General features: G+C 38.4%; 1 protein-coding gene across 3 annotated transcripts in view; it reads left to right on the top strand.

The window, feature by feature from the left end:
* Positions 1-23,126, top strand: part of ITGA2 (integrin subunit alpha 2) — a 67,914-nt gene that overhangs the window by 32,241 nt on the left and 12,547 nt on the right. For 2 of the 3 annotated variants that reach the window (XM_071425431.1, XM_071425430.1), the window contains 17 exons: positions 1,132-1,280; positions 2,300-2,450; positions 2,887-3,052; positions 4,453-4,526; positions 5,857-5,995; positions 8,689-8,834; positions 9,532-9,675; positions 11,535-11,738; positions 12,510-12,646; positions 14,112-14,251; positions 15,208-15,359; positions 16,413-16,523; positions 17,105-17,187; positions 17,994-18,135; positions 19,746-19,838; positions 20,855-20,931; positions 21,030-21,113. In XM_071425431.1, the coding sequence (XP_071281532.1) occupies positions 1,132-1,280; positions 2,300-2,450; positions 2,887-3,052; positions 4,453-4,526; positions 5,857-5,995; positions 8,689-8,834; positions 9,532-9,675; positions 11,535-11,738; positions 12,510-12,646; positions 14,112-14,251; positions 15,208-15,359; positions 16,413-16,523; positions 17,105-17,187; positions 17,994-18,135; positions 19,746-19,838; positions 20,855-20,931; positions 21,030-21,113 (2,192 nt within the window). Of the gene's footprint in view, positions 1-11; positions 592-1,131; positions 1,281-2,299; positions 2,451-2,886; positions 3,053-4,452; positions 4,527-5,856; positions 5,996-8,688; positions 8,835-9,531; positions 9,676-11,534; positions 11,739-12,509; positions 12,647-14,111; positions 14,252-15,207; positions 15,360-16,412; positions 16,524-17,104; positions 17,188-17,993; positions 18,136-19,745; positions 19,839-20,854; positions 20,932-21,029; positions 21,114-23,126 lie in introns of those variants that run through there. The other variant, XM_071425432.1, reaches the window with a different exon arrangement.

The following is a 23,126-nucleotide window of genomic DNA, read 5'->3' as shown; positions in this document are numbered from 1 at the left end:
AGACATATTTGAGAAAGACCAAAGAAACCCAAACAAAACCTAAACCAACCAATTTTAAAGGAAACCAAGCGTGATTTTGTGTAACTACAGTACCTCAAAGCCACATATTACACAGTTATCCTACTCAGTGTTGGGAATTTTATCTCGTGGTTATCATATTTCAAAAGGGATTAGTAATTTGATCCAAAATATAAATTAACTGAAATAGAAGTCTATGTAATAGAAGTCTATCTAGGGGAGTCAGATCTCTTTCACACATTAGACATAAAAGTAGTTGAAAATAGCCTTTGGGGATGTGATAAAAGTAGAACAGATTTTAATGGACTTTTCATACAACCCTTACTTTCCAACTGCTGCATCTTTAAAACAGGAACTTTTCCTCCTTGTTTACTCACTGATCTTTGAGGGTTTTTTTTCCTTTTGATTTGATGATGGTAAGGAAAATTTTATTGCCTTTTTTTTTTGTTTTAAACATCTTCTGTCTTTACAGTTGTCCATTTTCCCTAAACAGTTCTGAGAACAAAGAGACTGGGGCACTGGAAATCTCTCTCCCAAAGGCTGCCTTCTTCCTTGGGCTACTTTGGAAGTGAGGTGCTTAAAAGCTAGGCTTTCTGCTCAGTTCTATCTGAACCTCACCTTTAGCATCTTCTCATTTTTGCCTTTGTTTTAAATGCACATCTTATCTTACATTTTTAGCTTCACCTATATTAAAAACAAGTAGGGTTTGCAGTGCTGTGAAGGAACTAACCTTTAGGACTTCCTTAGAAGAGATCAGACTGAGGTGCTGTCAGCTTGTAGAACTATTGCTATTTTCTCTTTTTTCCCAGAGCTCCTAGTATTATTGCTATCCATCAGCCCTTCCAGAAGTAACCAAGCAAACATTTAATGTCTATTATTTCAGATCATTTGCAATAACATACTGTAGTCCATAACAAATGATACAAAGTGCAAGAGCATTTTAGCTTTCTTTGCTTTTCAAACATGTTAATATTAATTGGTTTTATATGTGTTGAAAGAGAACTGTGCATTTGCAGACCTTTTACACCAACCTGACACATAAGTAAGCATCATGACTCTATGTAACTAATTGAAAAGCATCATAATCTAACACCATTTGTCTTTATTGCATAGGTGGGTTTAATTCAGTATGCTAATGATCCCCGAGTAGTCTTCAACTTGAATACGTATCAAACCAAGGATGAGGTTGTTAAAGCAATGGAGAAAACATCTCAGAAGGGAGGAGATCTCACTAATACTTTCAAAGCCATTGACAATGCAAGGTGAGATGCATTGATGATCTACTGTGCAACTGTTGTAACTTACCTTACATGGCAGTGAGAACATCTTGAGCTTCATTCCCGCTGGAAGTCCATGTGCCCAGGGCCTCTGGAGTAGGTTCCCGGCACTAGGCAGAATCCATCAGGTACATTTACAGTGTCCCATGCAGACTGGCACAGGAATATGTAAACTAGAATTGCTGAAAAGCATATTGTTAACCATTGGGTTGAAGTCTACTCTAAAGGAATTCTGGCACCCAACAGAGTTGCTTGTTATGTCACAGATCTCTAAACATGACAGTGCGTCAAACAGAGAGGACAAGGTTTTAGGAAAGATGCAAAACCACTGAAAGAAGCAAAGTTTATCCAGGGATTCAGTGGGCCTAGTTACATTTATGTTTGCAGATCAGGCTTTGGTTGGTTGCAGAGAAAATAAAAACCTCTTGTCTGTTGTCAGTTTATCACTGCAGCAGCATGAGTATGAAAAAATAGGGAAAATTTAAACCAATGTTTTATGACTCTTAACACATATATAAACCAGGTCCATCTCAACAAGAAGATGCTGTTTTGAAGTTTTATCAAGTACAGAACTCTAGGCCAAAATACATGCTGAATCAAATGAACTTGAGAATTTGGTTTAGGAACAGGCTCAGCTATCAATGGAATCAATATTTGCAGTAGTATTGAGAAGTCTATTATTAATTCTGTTCCATTTGTGTATGAGCTTGATGATGCCAATTCCTAGTGTCATAAAACTTTAATAGTTCTGATACAACCCCCTTTTCATTTAGAAATATTTGTACAAAAAAAAATTGTTTTTCCTGGAATTTACATTTTTATCAGAAACACCATCCAGTCCTTCCAGCCCTACATATTTTTTTTTCCTCCTTCTTTAGTTATATTTCTTATGCACTACAGAAGCAACTTGCTGTAATTCAGTGATGGGCATATCCATCACAGTGTGTGGGGTGGGTTCCATCCGTGATGGATTGATGTGTGATAAACCCAATGTTTTATAACAGACAGTATGCCTTCTCAGCTGAGTCGGGAGGACGCCCGACAGCCACAAAAGTCATGGTTGTTGTGACAGACGGCGAATCACATGATGGCTCCAACCTGAAAACAGTGATAGGTAAATGCAATGAAGACAATATAACCAGATTTGGCATTGCTGTAAGTAATACTGCAATTATACATTACTGCATGTTTGAAAGATTGTTTTGTTATGTATGTATCAAAGTACATGTTCTATACAAAAGTGGTATGTAATGCACACATCGTTACACTGGTGAGACTGGAGCAAAGCCAAATTAATCCTCTGAGCTGAGGGAAATACTGGTCTTTTCACTGGCTGAAAAAGCAGGACTAGAATTGCCTGAGCAACTTCAGTGGTTTTCTCCCTTGCCAGGCCTTATGTTCCTTTCCTGTATGAATGGTCCCTTGCATAGGAATGAACTCTAATAAGCAATTCAGTAATATGAACAAAGGTAACTTTTTTTTAACTATGTAGAATATTTGCTAAAATAATACAGGAAGAAATGGAGTAGCACCATGATCTCTCTCTCTCTCTTCTTATTTTGCTGTTTGTTTGTTTGTTTCTTTACACAAGGTTTTGGGATACTTAATAAGGCATGAACTGGATACTAAAAACTTAATTAAAGAAATCAAGGGAATTGCAAGTCATCCAACAGAGAAGTATTTCTTCAATGTGTCATCTGAGGCTGCACTACTGGAAGAAGCAGGAACACTTGGAGAACGCATTTTTAGTATAGAAGGTAAAATACTCAATGTGTTTGAAAAAATTGGATCAGATTCTCCCAGCTGATGAGCTTAGGATTTTGTTTAGCTTCAGTTTGGTGCAATTTTGTGAAAATAAGGGGTAGCAGGAGCTGCAGGCTTCTCCCTGCTCCGCTCTGCTCAGGTAGGCTCTGGTTTTCACAGGTGTTCCCCCAGCTACTCCACCCCTAATTAGCCTGAGGTTTAAGTTAATTTCTGCAGTTTGGGGAAAACATTCCTCAGCTAAAGAAAATGTCTAACATGTCACATGCTTCAGGTATGGGGGCTTTTCCATTTGCCACCAAATGTATTTGTTACAACCAGAAGAGTAAAGGTAGCTTTATGCTTGTGAGCTTCACCTGTGTGAAACCTAAGCTATTTTTAAATTAAAACAAAAACAAAAACAAACTAAAACAAAAAACACCACCAAAAAACCCCCAAAACCAAACAAAAAACCCAACAAAGAAAACCAGACCCACAAGCCAAACAAAACAAACCAGAAGACTGGGTTACTGATTACAGAACTGAAAATGCAATTTGTGTGGTGCCCTCCCTAACACCACCCACACTCCTGTGTATTGCTCAGAGGAAGGTGTTGCAGAGGTGGCACAGAGATACTTTGGCTTTGTCCCGAAAGCCAGCTTTTAAATTTAAATTAAATTGAGACCTTGCCTTGGGGATGTGTAGCCTTGCCTTGGGGATGTGTAGCCTTGCCTTGGGGATGTGTAGCTTATGTGAACCCATAAGCTTCTGAGGGAGCTCACAGCTCCCTCAGAAGCTTATGTCTGCCACTTTCCTGTGCTCAGGAAGAAATATTCCCTTCTCTTTCTCCTTCATTTAATCTTTGCTAGGCCCATACAGCTACTCACAGCAGGGGAATAGGTCTTTTTACTGAGCACTCCCACTGAATTCCTATCCATCTAGCTTAGGAAATGGATCTCACAGTATTTTTCAAGACAATTACAACAGTTTTTAGGAGTTCTATATTAAAATAAAAATTTCTGTTTGGAAGTTATGAATATACAGTCATTAAAGTTGTTAATTTCAGGGTAGTAATACTTCCTAGGAAACACAAAAAGAGACCAGCCACAATAGTAAGACTGTGCAAACTGATTCAAGCCATCTTGACCATCCTCTTCTGCTCTTTTTTTGGAAGAGACTTATAGCGTGGCTCTTGGCTCCATCTTATAATTTGCCTCAATTGAATCCTCCAAATTTTCTACTATTTTTGCCTCAATTTGCCTCAATTGAATTTACCAGCTCTGACTTCCATTGCTTGTAAATGCTTTGGCCAAATTGGTGGATATACACAGTCTCTCTATAGCTAACTCAGAGGCAACAAGACTGGATTTTGTATGGTTACATAGAGATAACCATATATGCATATCTGTTTTACCAGGTACTGATCAAGGTGATACCTTTCAAATGGAAATGTCACAGGTGGGCTTCAGTGCATATTACTCACAAAAAAAGGTATGTGAGTTTAATTATTTAGTGATACTAATAGATAAACATATGTACACATGAGTGTAAGAAAAGAGAAATAAAAACACAATGTCCAATTTTAAGAACTTTTTACAAGCAGAATATCAAATTATCCTTTTAATTTTTTTACACATTATATTAATAACTATAATTGTATTATAGTTTTTTTCATGTACTAATTTTGAGATGTGTTAATACAATGCTTTCAGTGATTTCTGAGTTCATGTAGCTGGAAAAATTTAATTCCTCCTTGTCTGTGACTAGCTATACTGTAAAGCTGGTAGACAGCTACCAAAATATAAATAAATCAAATCTGGAAAGAATTTCTCTATAAATTATAAAATTAATTATATTTGTTTAAGGCATATTTCGCTTAAAAATTAGAACCAAAAATCAGATATATTTTAGTGCTAATCAACTTTAAGATTAACAAGTAAGTTCTCCTCGCAAAATCCAAATGTGGTTCAATCAGCTTTCAACTGAAAGTACAAGAAGGTTGTTTCTTTCTCATAACTCTTAAAGATGAATGAAATAATATTTTATAAGTCCCTTTTATTTTCACAAATTGAAGTTTTAAATTATGAAGCAGTTGATGCTAAGAAATGGAAAAATAATGAGAAACATATGGGCATTTTTTGAGGAAAATTACACATTCAATTTTGTTGCAGTTTTCTGTAACAGTATGTCAGTTTAGTGAAGAATTTTAATAACTTGAATAAATTAAACTATATTTGTTTTTTCTTTACAAGTATAAGATTCAGTGTTTCTGTATGAAGTATTCTGTATAATGAGCCATGCCAATTTGGATTTTAGTTTTAACTCTTTTCTCAAGAACATCTCCTTATGTAAAGAATTAAACTATTTATTCGCATCAGCTTTTTTGTGCTCTCATTGGCACTTTTGTTTTGAGAAAAGAGGCTTTAGCTTTTTTGTACAGCTGCATTTGTGGGATCTTCAGCCTTCTGAGGATCATGGGTGCATAAAAACATGGACTTAGCAAGCCCAACCCCGGCGTGGACTGATATAGGAAATTACCATAGTGTTTAAATAAACCCATTTTATCATGAGTTGCAGTGCCACAGGAGCTAAAGCAGTCACTTATCCTCTTGCAGTCGAAGGGTGATAATCCCTTTCAATGGGGCAGTAAAGTCCTGCACCTAAGGAGCAACGATGAGCAGCTCCAGTCAGCTGCCTGCAGGCTTTAGTCTGCATCACTGCCTTAAACCCAGTGATGTGAAATTGTGCGTGGGACCTTCAGCTTTGCTCACACTTCTCCTAAATCAGGTAGTTCTAAAATGTAGAATTTTATTTTTTAAAGGATGTTCTGCTGCTGGGTGCAGTTGGGGCCTATGACTGGAGTGGAACAGTAGTTCAGGAGTCTTCAGACAGAGCCACCACCTTTCCAAGCCATGTGTTTGAGAAGATTCTACAGGACAGAAATCATAGCTCATATCTAGGTAAGGGGCTGAAATGCAAATCTGGAAATGTATGAAACCTTGATTAAGATATTAAAGAAGATTCTACAGGACAGAAATCATAGCTCATATCTAGGTAAGGGGCTGAAATGCAAATCTGGAAATGTATGAAACCTTGATTAAGATATTAAAGAAGTTGGAAAGTTCTCTCCTAGCCGGATTGGTGTTAAATTATTTGAGAATGTGAAAAGAATTTTTGGTCAAAAAGATTATTTTTTACTAGTCAATAGTTCATTGAATAAAAACTTGAATTTTTTTTTTTTTTAAATCCTGCTAGTATCAAAGTGGTAAGCTGAAAAAAAAAATCAGTCTTTGTCACTGCTGTGGTTTAACCCCAGCTGGCAGCTAAGCAGCCCCTCAGTCAGTCCCTGAAGGGGAGTGAGAATACAGGAGAGTTCAAGTGAGTGAACTCCTGGGCTGAGATACAGACAAAGTGAAAGTCAAGCATGCAAGCAAAGCAAATAAAGGAATTTATTCATCCCTTTCCATGCACAGACAGGTGTTTTCAAGCATCCCCAGGACAGCAGGGCTCCACACACAACTGTGACTTGGGAAAACAAATGCCATCATTCTGAATGTCCCCTCCTTTCTCCTTCCTCCTTTCTCCTGCACCCTTATACACTGAGCATGCCACCATATGGAATGGGATAGTCATTTGTGTCACTGGTGGGCAGCTGCCCTGGCTGTGTCCCCTCCTAGCTCCCTGTGACCCCTCCCAGGCTCCTCGCTGGTGGAACATAGTGAGGAGCAGAAAAGGCCTTGACACTGGGTGAGCACTGCTCAGTAGTAACTAAAACATCCCTGTGTTATCAACACTGTTTCCAGCATAAATCCAAATCACAGCTCCACACCAGCTGCTGTGAAGAAAATTAACTGTATTCCAGCCAAAACCAGCACAGTCACAGAGACATAATAAATCACGGGATTTGAAAAGGCTGCTTAGTGAATCATACTGATCATTATGAGTTGCTTCTGTTACAGCATTTGAGTGTCCTTCCCCACGTCAATGTGGATGAGAAGCTGATTGACTTTCTGTTGTTTCATATGTGCTTGCTGTTTGCTTAGCCTTTTCCAGTTCAGTTTATAGATTTTGAATATTACTACCACTTAATAGAGATGCTACTTATAATCTCCATATGTATTTTTGACATGGTTTTGTGACCCAATAAAGCCAGTCTGTATTCTCAGTTCATTGAACTGCTTTCTGTAAACCTTCAACATGCCTGCTCTGCTGTTTCATCCTTGAAAAATGCTACTACTACTACTACTATTAAGCATCTATGACTTTCTCATTCTTAAAGGTATTTAACAATATGCTCTCTTTGCAACTAACATACTCTTTTTTCCCCCTATGGCTCAGCAGTACTTGCATCCAACAAAATTAATAAATCTAAACCCAAGCAAATGAGCAGTAGCTCCTTTGTGTGTATGATCTCTTCAGACTTTCTCTTACTTAATTTTCTTAATAATTTTCAAAAGCTCAGATAATTTCCTTTCTCTACAAGTCAGTTTCAGTGTATTTACTTTTATCTTTCTGGAGCAAACAATGTTGTTGCCTTTTCTGTCCCTTTATTTCCCTTCCACTTTCTGTCCTCCAGTAGGAGCTCTCCATACCAGCTCTCTCTCACCAGCTTGGGAGAGCATAAGTTAAAGAGCTGCTGGAACATCACAGCCTGCTCAATTGTTCTGCAACCCTGCTCTGCATGGCACCCACTCACTTCAAATGATTGTATTCTGTATTGATTAGGAAGGTGTGTACTTAACTTACAGAATAAAATCTCGTTTTGTTGCTCATGGAACTTGCAGTCAAAAAAGTTGTTCTCACCCTGTGTCTGAACAAAAAATCTGAATTAGACTGGTGTGATGCAAAGATCAAGGCATAATCCTTTTAGACTGTGCTCCTCATATTGTTCTGCAGCTTGCTAAAGGTCTGCATATTCTGTCCCATCACTGGCATTTTGTTATTGAGTTTAACTGTAGACTTTATAAAGGAATACTTTGTTTTCTTTGCTTAAAATAAATTTGCTGGAACTAAACCACAGAATTCTAATGTACTAATGCTAGATTTATACTGCTAATACATGTTTACATTTTTACAGGTATTAAATGACATTTCCTGAAAGCAAATAAATGCTAGAATAATGGTAATGAGGATTAAAATGTCCAGAGAAGTTCAATCAACCCTCCAGCTGACAAGCTGTTCATGTAGCCTCTTCTATTCAGACAAAACAGTGGCCTGTGGTTTAGTGAGCTGTGGGAAAATGCACTGCAAACTTTGCAGAAGCTAGGTGTTCCTCCCTAGTTTGAAGATTTGTTCAAACACTCATCTCATATTTCTCTTTACTTTTCTTTCAAAGGATACTCTTTGCATGTTTTTTTCCCTTCACAAGTGTTCCCCTTCACAAGCATCACATTTTTGTGGTCTACATTTTACTGAATAGACAAAGCTATTGTGTTATTCTGTAAACCTGCTTCAACTTGATCTGTGTGTCATTGTTCTCTCCAGGAGAATATTGCAAATTCTATGCATATGTGACAGCATAACTTCCCATCTGGAATCGTCACTCTGTTCAATTAACATACCGGATTGACTCATCCTCTGTGCTTTTATGGATGACCAACTGATAAGTTGTAAAGATCTCTCACATATGTTAAATGTTAACTTCTATACCCAGGTTACTCTGTTGCTGTTCTCTCAACTGTGAGCTCTGTCTATTTTGTTGCTGGCGCACCAAGATCCAACTACACTGGCAGAGTGGTGGTTTATAATGTTGACAGTGATGGTAATGTTGCAATTGTGCAGTCACAGAGAGGCGAGCAGGCAAGTATATTTTGGTCATGAACACAGGCTTCCAGGGATCTTTTTTTATTGACCCAGCAGTAAATTGCAATTTGTTTTGAAAATTCCTCTTTGTCTCAAAGCATTTAGAATCCACTTGAACTTTTCTCTGCCGCTAGACTATTTCAATGAGGTTAGCTGTTACTCTTAAACAGTATTTTAGGAAGTCATTCAATTAGTGGCAAAAGATAATATACAAATCTAACTAATGTATCCTTCTGTCAACAATTCAAATCAGGAGACACTCAGTAAATTCTGCTCTGCCTGACAAGTTATGAAGTAGATGACACCAGAAGACAGATATGGAAGCTCAATCTCTTTTTCTCTGTTTGGAAAAGAGGAATGGTTTTAGCTGGTTTTGGTATCATCTGTAAGACAAATCTGAGAGTAGTCAGAGGCTGGGTAGTTTCCTGTGCAATTATAAAAAATACATACTTCCCATATCTTATTTTCTGTTGGCATTTGTATTGCTGAGTGGTAAAGCCATAGCAGCGACTACGGGACAGAAATAGTGAAATACATGTAAGGATATGATTCTTCCAACAATGGAGCATGCTACATAATTCATCAACATTCAGTAGCATTAGAGTATTAGTGGATATAAGTTTTCTGAATCAGGTGCTAAAACATGATTTACAAAAGCCACATACAGCAACAACCCATTTGCTTATGATTTCAGATTGGCTCCTACTTTGGCAGTGTGGTGTGTTCAGTGGATGTCGACAGGGATTCTGTGACAGATGTGCTGCTTGTGGGTGCACCAATGTTTATGAATGACCTGAAGAAGGAAGAAGGGAGAGTGTACATGTTTTCCATCACAAAGGTAAAAATGGCTCAAGCCAGCGCTGCTTAGGGCTAATTTCTTACAAATCAGATTGGCCACATGCATGCTAAAAGACCTTTGACTTCTCCAGATTCTCAAAGTCGCTATTTAGTGAATCTTTTCAAAGTGTTAGTAATATTTAAAGTGACTTTTTAGCAAGAATCAGAGCATGTGCTTATCCTGGGATGTGGCACAAGGGCAGGAATGAATGGTAACAAGCCTTCCTGGTTAGAGGGATGTGTGGAGGCCTTTCCAATGCTGCCTTACATGTTCTGCTTTTCAGTAGCAGCTGCAAACTTGCCCCAGAACTGCTTGTGCATGTAATCTGGGAATTAGGCAGCTGGAACAGACCAAAATGGAGCCAATGAGCAAGGCAGTAGCTAAGCACTGTTAGTGGTCAGGAGCTTGGTGCTCTCTGTGTCACCCTAGTCCTGGTGTCAGGCAATGTGCTTCATGCTAATATAGCATGGGTTGGCTGTATCTCTGAAAAACCTAGCTCAAGGCTTTTGCTAAGTAATTTGCCATTTGTTTTTGGTGAATGTATTCAATGCCTGACAGTATTCCCAAAGCAGTACTAAGAAATGCTCTTCTACCAGCTTTTTGCATTGTTTCATAGACTCTAACACTGGATTGTTACCATAACTCTTGTTGTCCCCTCTGTTCAGTAAAGCTTACTATCATTTGTTTGATGCTTCACTAACAGTGCTTTTTATTTAGACCCATAGTAGTTGTTTTCAGAATGTATGTATTAACCATATTGAGCCTTCTGGCATTTTTGAACCGTCTTTCATTCACTGGATGTCTGCAAAGCAAATTAATTTCTGACATCCATCAGAGAAAACAGAAAATGGTCTCTTTACTAGGTAAATTGCAATCAAATAAACAGAGAGGTCCTCTTCAGCAGGACCTCAGTCAGAGTATCCTGATGCAACAGGAAACTAACTAAAACAATTTCAGCATAGATGGAGGAGCTGAAAGTTGGCAGATGACATTGATCTTTTGCCTGTGGTATGAGACATAAGATATGAAAGAAAAAAAATGAAAGGTTTTTTTTTTTTCTTTGCTTTTGAAAACCAAATAAATTGGAAGACTATCTTACAATTTTTAGTTGTTGGAAAATGTTGGGTTTAAATTTTAAATAAGAAAGAATAAGGAAAGGTACTTCTAGTGTTTTTTAAAAATAATCTGGATTTGTGCAAGTTGTCCCCGTTGTGCAAGTAATACTCTTCTAGTAATTTTTAATAAATAACTTGGCTGTTATTTCTAAAATTTTAAGCACAGTATGGTAACTGAAGTTAAAGGTGAGAATGCTATTTGCCAGAGCTGCATTTAATCTAGTGTGAACGGGATTATTTAACTATGAAGATCTCCAATCTTTCTTTCTTCATTGGCATTGGAGAGGTCAGGAGTTTACCATTTGGTCGCATGTTTTTTGCATTAGTAGTAAGGAAATTCCATTTCTGTTTCAAAGAATTATGTCCAGTTACATAATTTCCATTCCCTCTGCATAAAAACCAGTAATCCAAAACTGGAAACTGTATTTTTCAATGTATTGTGAAACTTCAGAACAGTCAGATGAGGACAGAGAGGGCATTTAAGCTTCATACATATGGTTATATTTGCTGTTAGTACTTTGCATAGCATGCTTTGATTTTGCTGTGTAATTCTTGCCAAGACTTTGAGACATAATGCAAACTGAATGGGCAATACAATGGGGAAGGAATTCAATGTTGAGCTATCTGAGGGGAATGTACTGGAAAACAGAAACAAAAAACAATGCACATAGATGCTGCTCCTAGGTCTAATCTGGTGCAATGATAGCTGAGTTTCTGCTTTTTCTTATTTGTCATTTTTTAAAGAGAATCTTGGATCAACAAGAACTCTTGGAAGGTCCACAGGGGTCAGAAAATGCACGCTTTGGATCAGCAATTGCAGCACTTGCAGACATTGATTTGGATGGTTCTAATGATGTTGTAATAGGTGCACCACTGGAAAACCAAAACTCAGGAGCAATATACATTTATAATGGATTTCAAAAGGCTATTCGTACCAAATATTCTCAGGTAAATAACTGTGTTGTGTAATGCTGTACTTGGTGCCTTTAAATCTGCTAGAAGAAAACAGAAGGTTTTCTGTGCTTTAATTGGCTACTCTTTCAACCTCTTAAAGGAATGCTGGTATTCTCATGGTTTATTTCACATTTTGTGCCTCCTTTCAGCTGTCATTATATCCAGACTGATGTTGTGGTGTTTATAAATGAACCATATAGAGGAAAAGCATGTGCAAGATGCACATTCTGAACCATTTTTGATGCCTAAGTGTGAAGTCAACTACTATCCTAAAACTGACACCCATTATTTTCAGGTTTTTAGTGTTCATGTACAGCAATGAAGATTAGATAAATCCCAGCTCTGCAATTTAAAAATACATAATATTAAAGGTCTTTCTCTGGTCTTCATATAAACCATAGTGGTAATCTTATTGTCATTTTCTATGCAGATTTTCTGGTTGCAGCAAGTATTTGTTAGAACTCCTATTAAGCTTCGTATTCTTTGGGTTGCTCAATGTGAGATGGAAAAAGTTTCCAGCTGTATCTGGCATACAGCAGTCAGTTAGTTGATCTGCTCCCAAGACAGAAAAATCTAGTCCTTTGTCTGCTCCAATAGAGGAGAAAGAAGTGCTACAAAAGCATCTGAGAAAACACCCACAAATGCATTTTGTTTAAACAATACATTGCATATACAGGGAGTATCAGTGAAAATCTATTAACCAGGCTACTATCTACAGAATTAAGCATGCTTTGGCAAACTCAGTAACCAAACTCTCTTTCCCAGAAAATCTTAGGATCGGATCCTGCTTTTGGACAAAAGCTCCAATTCTTTGGAAGATCAGTAGATGGCCATAGAGACTTAGATGACGATGGCATTACTGACGTATCAGTTGGTGCTGATGGAAATGTGGTTGTGCTATGGTTAGTATACTCTTTCTTAGAAAGGAAGCAGTTAGTGCTTCAGATGCAGCAGTTGAACATGAAGTTAATTAAACAGGAAAAATAAGCAAATTAAAAAGCTCTTTTGTTCCATGTGTTCAGTGCTAGCACACTTACTGCCTCATCAGTGCTATCAAAACTAGCTAAAAAAAAAGCATTAGACTGAATCTCTTTTAGGCATTTGTCATTTAACCACTGAAAGCCAAGGCAGTACACAGGGCAGAGCCAGGGCATGTGGGAGGAAGCCAGGTATCAGACCCTGCTGGGCGGGACCTGACCAGGAATGAGAGGGCCAGGAGACATCTTCCTGCTCCTGCTGTGCAGACACATGGTCCAGAGGGAAGGGACAGCAGCAGGGAATGGGGCTTGATGGAGGGTGTTTGTAACAGCAGGCTGTGTACCTCAGTAGCCAGAGTATAATTTTGATAGCTGAGCCTGAGACAGATGAAACCACATCTCACACAACCTGTGTGACCTTTACTGGCTGATAGGCTGGTATGGGGGCAGCCTTGTCCAGCAGGGTAAGGACAGAGAGCAGTAACAGAGAGCTGACAACTAGTTCTGGCAAGGAACACATTTGTAATGGCACATTGCCTTTGCCCTAGAAGTCAGAGTACTTTCACAATATATAAAAAGGTTTCACAGAACCCAAATCATCTGCCTGCCTAAGTAGGCTGTGATTTCTGCTCCTTGCTTGAGGAGCTAAATTCAAATGCTGTTTCCTTTCCTTTGCCTGTCTTCATGCCTGAGGCTCCCCATTGTAAGAAAAATATCAGTGAATTGCTACTTCTTTCATAATGAAACTAGATAATTAAAAATGAATGGTTCAGTTTGGACCTTTGACTGCTGCTGCTGCTGGGAATTTCATTAAAGAAAATTATGCTCCTTGAAGTACCAGCATTTATTTAGATTTGATTAATGAAGATGCTTGTTCTTCTTTCACTCTGACATTTGGGCTGATTAATGCATTTCATTTTGATTAAAGTGTTTGTTTTTACATGCAGGGTTCCTTTGAAACTCTTCTTCAAAATCTTGTTCAATTACATTAAAGTTGTTTTTCAGAAAAATTAGATAATTAAATAAAATGAAGAATTACCCATTCTCACCTTCCCAGAAGAGCTCTAAAGGAGCAGAAGGTTACTTATTTGGAAAATAGGCCAAGAGCTTTATTCCCTGATACCTTGAGGGATTGATTAGGGCACAGGCTCAAGCCATCAAGCAGCCATTAATTTGACATGAAAATACGTATTGTTGTTGCTGGAAGCAATGATATCAACAAATTCATGTATACCTAAGGAAAAATAATTTTACTAGTGCCATTAAAAGAAGTTTACATTGGGAACCTAAAAAAATCAATACTAACATTTACAGATAGTATTGGATAACAGCTTCTGTGTTACCTAGTGTTCTTCAAAACACCGTGTAACTTTTAAAATATATTTTTCAGGTCAAGAGGCATTGCAAATGTGTCCATAACTGCTTCATTTAAACCTGAAAGAATCAGTCTGCTGAACAAGAATACAGATATAACTGTCAAAATATGCTTTCAGGCTTCATTTAGACCTGCTAAGAAAAATAATCAAGTGGGTAAGAGTATTTCAATGATTTGTCTTATATGAATTTCGGCCAAAGTCCATTATTTACATGAGTAATGGAAAATCTAAATATGTATTAGATTGAATGTCAAGAATCACAAAATCAATGTAAAACTTAAGTGCTTAAAAAAGTGTTTTTAAGACCTAATTCATCACCGGCTCCATACTCTTTGAAAAGTGGGGAATTAACAGTATAGACGACAGCTGTATCCTTGTTGTTCAATAATCCCCAAAAATGTAATTAATGAGGAGTTAGGTTCATCTAACCTTCTGTTTTCAACAGCAGACTGCATACTTTTCCTCTTCATAAAAAGAAAATTAAATATTTTTCAGAGGGTCAGAGCAGTTTTCAGTGGGATGAAGCTCTTCTTTTCAGAGCACAGTGAATATTTCTGTGACCAGCAGTGGGATCCCATGAAGTTTTTAAGTTCAGTCTCACAGACAACACCAGTTGGACTGCTTCAGTGCTACATAAAGTGCCTTTAGGAGCTCATGATTTTAAGCTATAAAATAACAATGAACTTTCACAATAGAATAGTCATAAAACAAAGAGGAGGTGGCAGAAATTATTATGTGATTGAAGAGAAGATGCAGATTGTTTAAAGTCACCTCTGAGTTCAGTGACATTATTGCAAGGCCCCTTTACCTAGGGTAACCCTGGCCCTGCTGACTGGCTTCTTGCCTGAGCTGCAGGCTCAGACATCTGCAGTGGAGGCTGGATTGCTTGCCATTTGATGTGCCCCTTGCAAATCAGGACCTAAACCTGTTTGACTGCCTTGGAAAACACCAGAGAAAGTATTTTCGTTTTGAAATTGCTCTGTGTTTAGCTATGAAAAACATGAAATACTTAGTGTGGTCAGGAAAGCCTGGTCCCTATAATACTGAGCATAGTAATGAGATCACAGGCAACCATGCTCAGTCAAAAATGTACTGTTATTCTTCTTGTAGCTATAAAGTACAATGCAACATTGGATGCAGATCTCCAGTCCTCCAGAGTGACTTCTAGAGGATTTTTCAAAGAAAATAATGAAAGGTACATGCAGAGGGATCTTGTGGTGCGTAATGAAGAGAATTGTGTTCATGATGTCTTCAGTGTACAAGTAAGTGCAATTGCAAGTACTCTTGCATGACAAAAGATCAGAGGAAGGCGTGGATGAATTTTTTGTCTGTAATGTGAATTTCATGCATGATGTACTGAATTATTTATATTTCCCAAATCCCCCAAGCTGAAAAGTACTTAATAAGATTATGATTTCATAGCAACTAATAACTGTCACATTCAGTACAGATTTTTAGGATAGAAAAGAGGGTTCTTAATTGTGTTATTCAGCTTTGGTGTAATACAGAGCCCATGGTCTATAGTTCCAATAGATTTTAATTTCCCTCTGAGTAGACTGTTTTGTAAGAACTAAAACATACATGCAAATGTTTTCTTCAAACTAACATTTAGGCAGAACTTGCATGCATCCTAACCCCTGGTACACAACAAGGAATTAAATAGAAATAAGCAGGTCTCCATTTTTCTCCAGAACCAAAGACTGAATAGAGCCCTGAGACTTGCCTTACGCTCTGTTGCATGATGCTAGGTCAGGTAGAGGACTTCTGTCCCTGCTCTGGTTTGCAGTGACCTATTGATCACATTTAGTGCCATGTGGAGCAGTGAACAACAGGGCTAGATGATGACTCATCCAGGACTGAAAAAAAGAGGAAACATGGCATTTACTGTGTTTTAGTGTCACTCAGGCCCAGATACTCTTTGTGATGGTAAGGCAGAGTGGAATAGGAATTTGACTTCTGCAGCTAGATGAGAATGAAAGCTACCTGGTGATGGCTTTGAGGACCAGCTCCCACAGCTGCAGACAATCTGCATGTTCCTTAGCCCTAGTAGTTACTGTGATGTGCACAGCCTCCGGGAATCCTAGAAAAATCAGTTTTATCATGGAAATCACACTGAAAACTGTTAATGTAGAGGAGCCCCCACTGGTCAATCTCACAAAATTATTTTCTTTAAGAAATGAAGCTTTGAACTGTTGCTTCTCCTTGTTTAGAGCAAGTATTATTTTACTGCACACTCTCAATTCACAATAGAAATTACCAATTTTACCCTGTTTTCTGTGCTGACAGCCATCATCTGAACCTTGTGTGTTTTACAGGACCCTTCAGATGCCGTGAATTCACTTAGTTTGCGCATTGACATTGGCCTTGCAAATCCTGGCTCCAGCCCTGTCCTGGACATATCTTCTCCAGCATCTGTGGCCTATAGTGTAAGTATGCAGATTTACTATTCAGAAATGCATGGCCATACACATCCATAATGTGTGCCCTGCAAACACCAAAGTGAAACACATGCAAGTGAAAACTGGTGCTCTGTGTAAGTCACATGGAGGGGTGTCCCCTGGTTCCTTTCATACCTTTGCCTGTATTACGTGAGCTTGCTCACACACACACACACACACACAGAGTCAGCCACCATAGCACATAACAAGCATGTCAGTTCAGCCATGTCACCACAGATGTGAACTTCTAGTTGATGGCAAAGATGAATTCTTTCAGTTTATTCTACAGTAAAGGGGTAGAGAGAAGAGAGACGGAACTAACTTGACTACATCCCCTTTGTTGTCATTGAAGAGTAATCTGTCTGTACCATTCTTGTATCAGTTGACATGTAGCAACACATTATTCAGTTCACTCCTTCACTAGTCAAGATTTTTAATGTCCTTCAGAGGGATTTTCTTATCTGCAAACCAAGAATGTGCTTCAGCTTGAAGATGTTTGCACTCTAATGTCTTCAGATCATGTTAAAAGTTGAGCCCTGTCATTCAGGAAATGTTTTTGTTTTTCCTAGATTCCTTTTATTAAAGACTGTGGTGAAGATGAACTTTGTGTCTGTGATCTTGTTCTCAATGTTCAGCAGAAGGCAGATGATGGGTAAGAGCTGAATCAGTGGAACCCTTAAGGTCCAGTGTCCAGTGTTTTCAACAGTTGGTTTGTCTGTAGGCTTTGGATTAATTTCTAGAGGAGAATGCCCTTCCAGTTCAACATCTAGTTAGAAACAGCACAGATAAAAAAAGCAATGGCATTTTAGTCTAAATTTAATCAAGGAAAAAGAGGTAGGATAGGGACACAAACAGAGAAGTAGGACTCTAGGACTCTTGTCAGCTTAGACCAACCCAAGTTTTGGTACCTTAGAGATGAGCACATAGTGAGTATTTGGACAAATTGTATGTGACTGGCTGCTGTTGGGAAAGGGAGCACAATGGGAGAGCAGCAGCAGCTGCAGCAGCTGTTTTCATCCCTCCTACAGGGAGCAGTGAGGATCCTGCAGTAGCTGTGCCAGTGGGGAGTTGTGGTCAGCTATCTGGGCAGCACATATTCTAAGTCCATGTCAGATGTATATGCATATATATGCATCAGAGATAAGGCTGCCCATGTGGGCTGCCCACTCTGTCCACCTTCCCACCAGGGAAGACCCCTTGAAAATTCAGCAGTCACTTTGACAACACATAATCAAAGTCCAGCACTTTTGGAATACAGTAATTCTATCTGGTTTTAGGAAACACCATCACAGAATTTCTTATGCCAAAGGGTTTAGAAAGCAGAGTGTTTAAGTGTGTACAATGTAGGAAATGTCTTGCTGTGCTTGTTATTTGTTGTTGGCTTCAGGCAACACATTTTCCTGATCCACAGCTGTTCTAGTACCTCTATTTACAACAATGGACTTTATTTTCCAACAGCAAACAACAGTTCATTGTCAGCAGCAAAAACAGAAGACTAACATTCAACGTGAAATTGAGAAATAAAAAGGAAAATGCATATAACACCAGAATCCAGGCCACGTTTTCAGACAACTTGTTTTTTGCTTCATCTTCTTTACCGGTGCGTGATACCCAACTTCACTGTTTCTGTAATTGCCCCTGATTTTTGAAGTTCTCAGAGGAATTTTCTTTTTTCCTTTCTAGCAGTGCCTATTCCAGAAAAGAATGTGTATACAAAACTCTCTCACAATTTGTTTTCTTGGATACCAGAATTATTCCCCCAGCAGATCAGTTTATTTAGGTCAAGGAGAGATATTTCCAACTCAGCATAAAAGCTGGCAACTTTTCGAGTTTGATCTCACCTCAGACATTTTTTCCTCACTTTAGGCCTTGGCACCCACATCTTCTTAACTCCCAGCAGCACGCCTGAAGCAGTTGCTGTGCTACAGGGAATTTGTATTTGATAAATCAGATGTGCAGTATTGATGATGAATCCTTAAAGCACAGACTTGGGATCTAGAAATAGTGTTACTGCCAAGGCCATGTGTTCCAGCTAGACAGTTAATCAGATTGACATATGGCTATACCAAAAGCTCTTCTTCCAACAAATTTTATCTTAGAGAAAGCAAAAGAGAGGAAATATGCATACTATTTTGGGGAATGCAGTGTACCTATAATTCAGATTGTTGCTCCCAATTCACAAAGGATGAAATGCAGATTTCAGTGCTTGGCTTATATGGTCAGGCTCCTACTGGAGAGGTGCGTGATAATCCTGGGGGTGAAATCCAGAGCAATCCCTGTACTGAAGGGAGAGGAGGGATAGCATTCATTCCTGCCCAAGAACAGCATTATTCTGAACAATGAATTGGCAAAAGTACTGCATACAGCGCTGGGGGTGCCCCTCTACCTCCCCATCCTGTTGTGCAGCAAGATTGTTCATTTCAGTCCTGCCAAAAGACCACACTGGAGCTAGAATTTTCTTTTGCTTTAAAAGCTCTTTCGCTTAGAAGCACTTCAGCCTGCAAGTGAAGTTTGGACCAAAAATGTGCCTGCTTCAAGGCAGGAAGAAAAACATAAACTGAGTATGTATGGGTCTTTTTGGAGGTCTTGTTTTGAGGGTTTGAGGATTTCTTGGTTGTTTTTTTTTTGTAGCATAATTCATGAATGGTAAATGTCTAGTAGGAATGTTTTTTTACAAAAGACAATACTTTTTAATAAATTCTTCTCTAAGGGTTGATAATTGGCTCTGGTCTGTGAATTTGTCTTTGAATCAAGGATGATGACAAGCCAATATTCTGGAAAGTAGTAAACAAACTATAATGTATGGCAGATTTTCTTACAGAAAGTTTCATTTCTTCCAGCTCTAAGACTGTGTTAATATGTCTGCAAAAGTTCTGTAAAAATTCTGCTAAAAAAGGACTTACAGAAGTTAGTGGTAGAGGTGACCTGTACTCTCTGGCCTGTATTCCTCCTTCCAAGCTCAGCACAAAGTTCTAGTAAGATGATTGCAACCCACAAGAAATCGAGTGGGAATGGTCCTTGTCCCACCTTCCTTGTGACTTCCTCATGGCCCTGCCTATGCCCCACCTATCTGCTGCATCTCTAGGATTTACTGCCATAACACCTATTTTCACTCCTCCTTATCATAATACATATGCTGTTGAAGGTACACACCTCTCTGCCTTATCAAAACCTGACATAAGATGGTGTTTCTGTCTGTTTTCTCTGCAGAGTGATGGGACTGAAGTCTCGTGTCAAACAGGAACAGCACAAAGTACAGTCATTTGCCAAATAAGCTATCCTGTTTTCAGAACAGGACAACAGGTACAGCTAGCATGTTGAAATAAGCTTGAATGATACCCAAAACCTTTTTGACTGTTGTTTTTTCCTAAGTCTGCATTTATTGCTGATAAAGGTTTCTTAGATTTTACAACAGAGGCATTATAATAAGCAAACTAGGGCTTAAAATATGTGACTCCCTGTCAGATTAAAGGACAAAGGGCTCTCAAAGCTCATTGGTCAAGACCCGCAGCTTCCAAATGCTGCTGCAGTTATGTAACTTTTGGAGAGTGAAAGCTGGGGACAGAGAAGCATAGAGCATCATGTGCAGGCTCCTGAGAACTGAGCACAATTCTCATCAATTCCCTCCTTCAGTGTGAACCTAGGGTAACTCCCTCACCTGCTCAGTGAAACTCATCTCTTCAAGAAAGCAGTATTGTTTTGGGGGGAGATGGGAGGCCCACACAGTCCTAAGATGAATTATATATCTTTTTTTTCATATATACCATAAACCTCAAGATATCCACAGTTTCATGAAATCTCTTATTCCTCAAGGGCAGAGGAGAAACTGGGTTCTAGCCTCTAAGATAATCAGCTATAGCAATAAGAAACTTGTTTGAAAGAACAGAAACATGGTGTCCTGTGGTGGGACATGTAGAATAATAAAAAAAAAATCATATATAGAAAGTTGAGCTTGTTCTGAGTGTTAATGGAATTGCTCAAAGTGGACCTGCTGGAACAAATGGAAGAAAAGAGTGAATACAAAGCTTGTGTCAATGCTAGAGTTTAAAATGAAGGAATTGTGAACCCCTTTTGTTGGAGCTTACAGCTAGTTGTACACAATTTTAAAATGCAAATAACTTATGTTTATGTAAGAATGCCAACTTGTAGGGGAATGTAAGAACAAATTAATTCTGACTATTAAGACATTACTGAAATATTACACAGGAAACTAGAGAATTCACATATAGAGGGCAGTTCTAGATTGTTACACACATGAATAATGTCTTTTGGGATGTTATACCAACTTGTTTACTATGTGTCACTTGTCTCTTCTGTAGGTGTCCTTTGATATTAGCTTTGATTTCAACCTTAAAAATCTTCAGAATGTGGCAGTTCTAAGTTTTCGTGCATGGAGGTAAAGTACATAATGATATAAAAGCAAGTTAGGTATTAAAAGCTTATTTGTATAAAACAATATTATTACACCTGACTCAAATGTGTTTTGATGAACAGTGAAAGTAAGGAACAGCAAGACTCGGACAACCAGGTGGCCTTATCAATTCCTTTGCGATATGATGCAGAAATTCACTTCACAAGGTATGCTGATTTATGTAAACAGACAAGGGCATTTTGCCAAGCTACTTGAAGTAACAGTCTTGAAAGGCCACTAAAATATAGTGAAGCTTTGCTTTTGTTTTGGAAGTCATAAGAAATTCCCTCTTCACCAGTAGTTGCAGCTTTGTCCATCCTTCCAACCAAACTTATATGTGAAAAATTAGGAAAGTGGTGGACCCGTGTTTACCTCCAAACACTTGTTACAGATGCTCCTATGAACAGAATTGATATAAAGGCCAAAGAGTGCATGTGGTTTTGATAACATAAATAGTATATACTATATAATAACACTGGGCTTCTTGGCTCAAATGTAATGACATGGGATCAAATCTGGAGTTGCAGTGATCAAAACTAAACAAAGGAATATCAAAAGAAAAAATATGCTCCTCTCAGCAAAGAAGGGAAAGAAAAAAAAGAAAAAAAATTATGGAAGTATCTGCTGAACCTAGAGCAAGAATAGAAATTTTTTAGCAGTTTGAGATAATGGTTTGAACTAAAACCTGAGGTACACCTGGCAGATTCTCCCTTGCTGCAGCTGCACTGGCACTGGAAGCAGACACCCTGCTTTCCCATGCACCCATCCAGATTCTGGCTCAAATCTACCCCCCTGCCTGGTGCCAGGCCTTTCTTCTCCATGTAGAAGGCAAGTCAGGGCTGTTGCAAGAGAGATCCTTTACCCTGGGAAGGTAAGGAGAGGCAGCTGAGCAGGCAGGGGGAGAGAGACCAACAAAAAGCCTTTTAAGACCTTTTATCTTCATATAGTGCTCTTGAAAGTCCTTATCTTGAGCCCTGGAAACACTTGGTGATTTGGGATGCACTCAAACAGTAATTAGTCTGTTGCTGTTCCAAACAAGAATTATTTCAGTTACAGTTTAACATAGATTGCAACTGAAACAAAAATACATGGGTGTCACTCTTGGATCAAGGTAGGATGTTTGAATTTTCATCAAAGAATAGATTTATTTATCTCTCCCAAATACTGAATTTCTAGGATCAACATGTAATTACACTTAATGCACTTGGTCACCAATCCTTGATGAAAAAATGCTTTTGCATCCCAAAGTGTTCAAAAATTAGTAAATATAAATAGATATAAAAATCCCAGTAAATATTCTCTGTTATTCAGAGAATAACAGAAATTTTAAAAAGAGGGAGCTGCTTCAAAATGCACAGCAACTATGGATCCAGGAAATTAATATTCAGAGATTACCATAGCTACAAGAACTGTTGGCTCCTGTGTAGAATGAGCTGGAATAGGGACCACAGTAAAGAAGATTAGTGTTTTAACCTTCTTTGCAGAAACAGTTTCAAAATATTTGAGATGCACATCATGAATAGGTGCACCAGTCCTGGAATCATGCAGAATTTTTGATATTATTTTAAATGCAGAAAAGCATTTAAGTCAGTGGTTCAAGTTCTTTCAGCTTCTTGAGAAAGTTGCACAAGACCTCACCAGCAGCAACAGAGACTGCAGGAGCATCTGTGCTGAGGGCCAGCTTCTTAGGAAATTCAGATGGTGCAAACTTGAATCAGTGGGTTTAATTAGCTGAGAAATATAGATTGAAATGAAATGCTTCAGAAGAAGCGAGGAATGGAGTCTATAGAAGTTATTCAAGGGAAAACAAGGGTTTTCAGCTACATCTCCTGAATATGAAAAAATTCAATTTCATATGCACATCAAGGAATGAAGGAATATCTACTGCCAGAAAATGGTTAGTTATTCTTGGAGATAATAAATTTTAAAGAATTAAATAAAATGCATATTAAGCCATGGCATAACTTGGCTTAGGAAGTATTTACCTGGAATTAGTTCATTCTGAGGCAGGTAATGCAGCCAAGAAGTAATCCCTTAAAATACAAGAGTTGAGAAAAAAGTATTGTTTTGCTGAAGTTAAATCTTTCTAGGGATAATTTCTTGAGTTTCTAGGAACAGATGTAGCAATATGTGATTCCAGAGACTTCTGAAAGGACTAGGAAGCTGATACTCTGCATCTT

Source organism: Agelaius tricolor, unplaced genomic scaffold (assembly GCF_023055355.1).
Source record: "Agelaius tricolor isolate 1412-34295 unplaced genomic scaffold, bAgeTri1.0.p SCAF_4, whole genome shotgun sequence".
Lineage (NCBI taxonomy): Eukaryota > Metazoa > Chordata > Aves > Passeriformes > Icteridae > Agelaius > Agelaius tricolor.
This window is presented reverse-complemented; position numbering and strand designations above follow the sequence as displayed.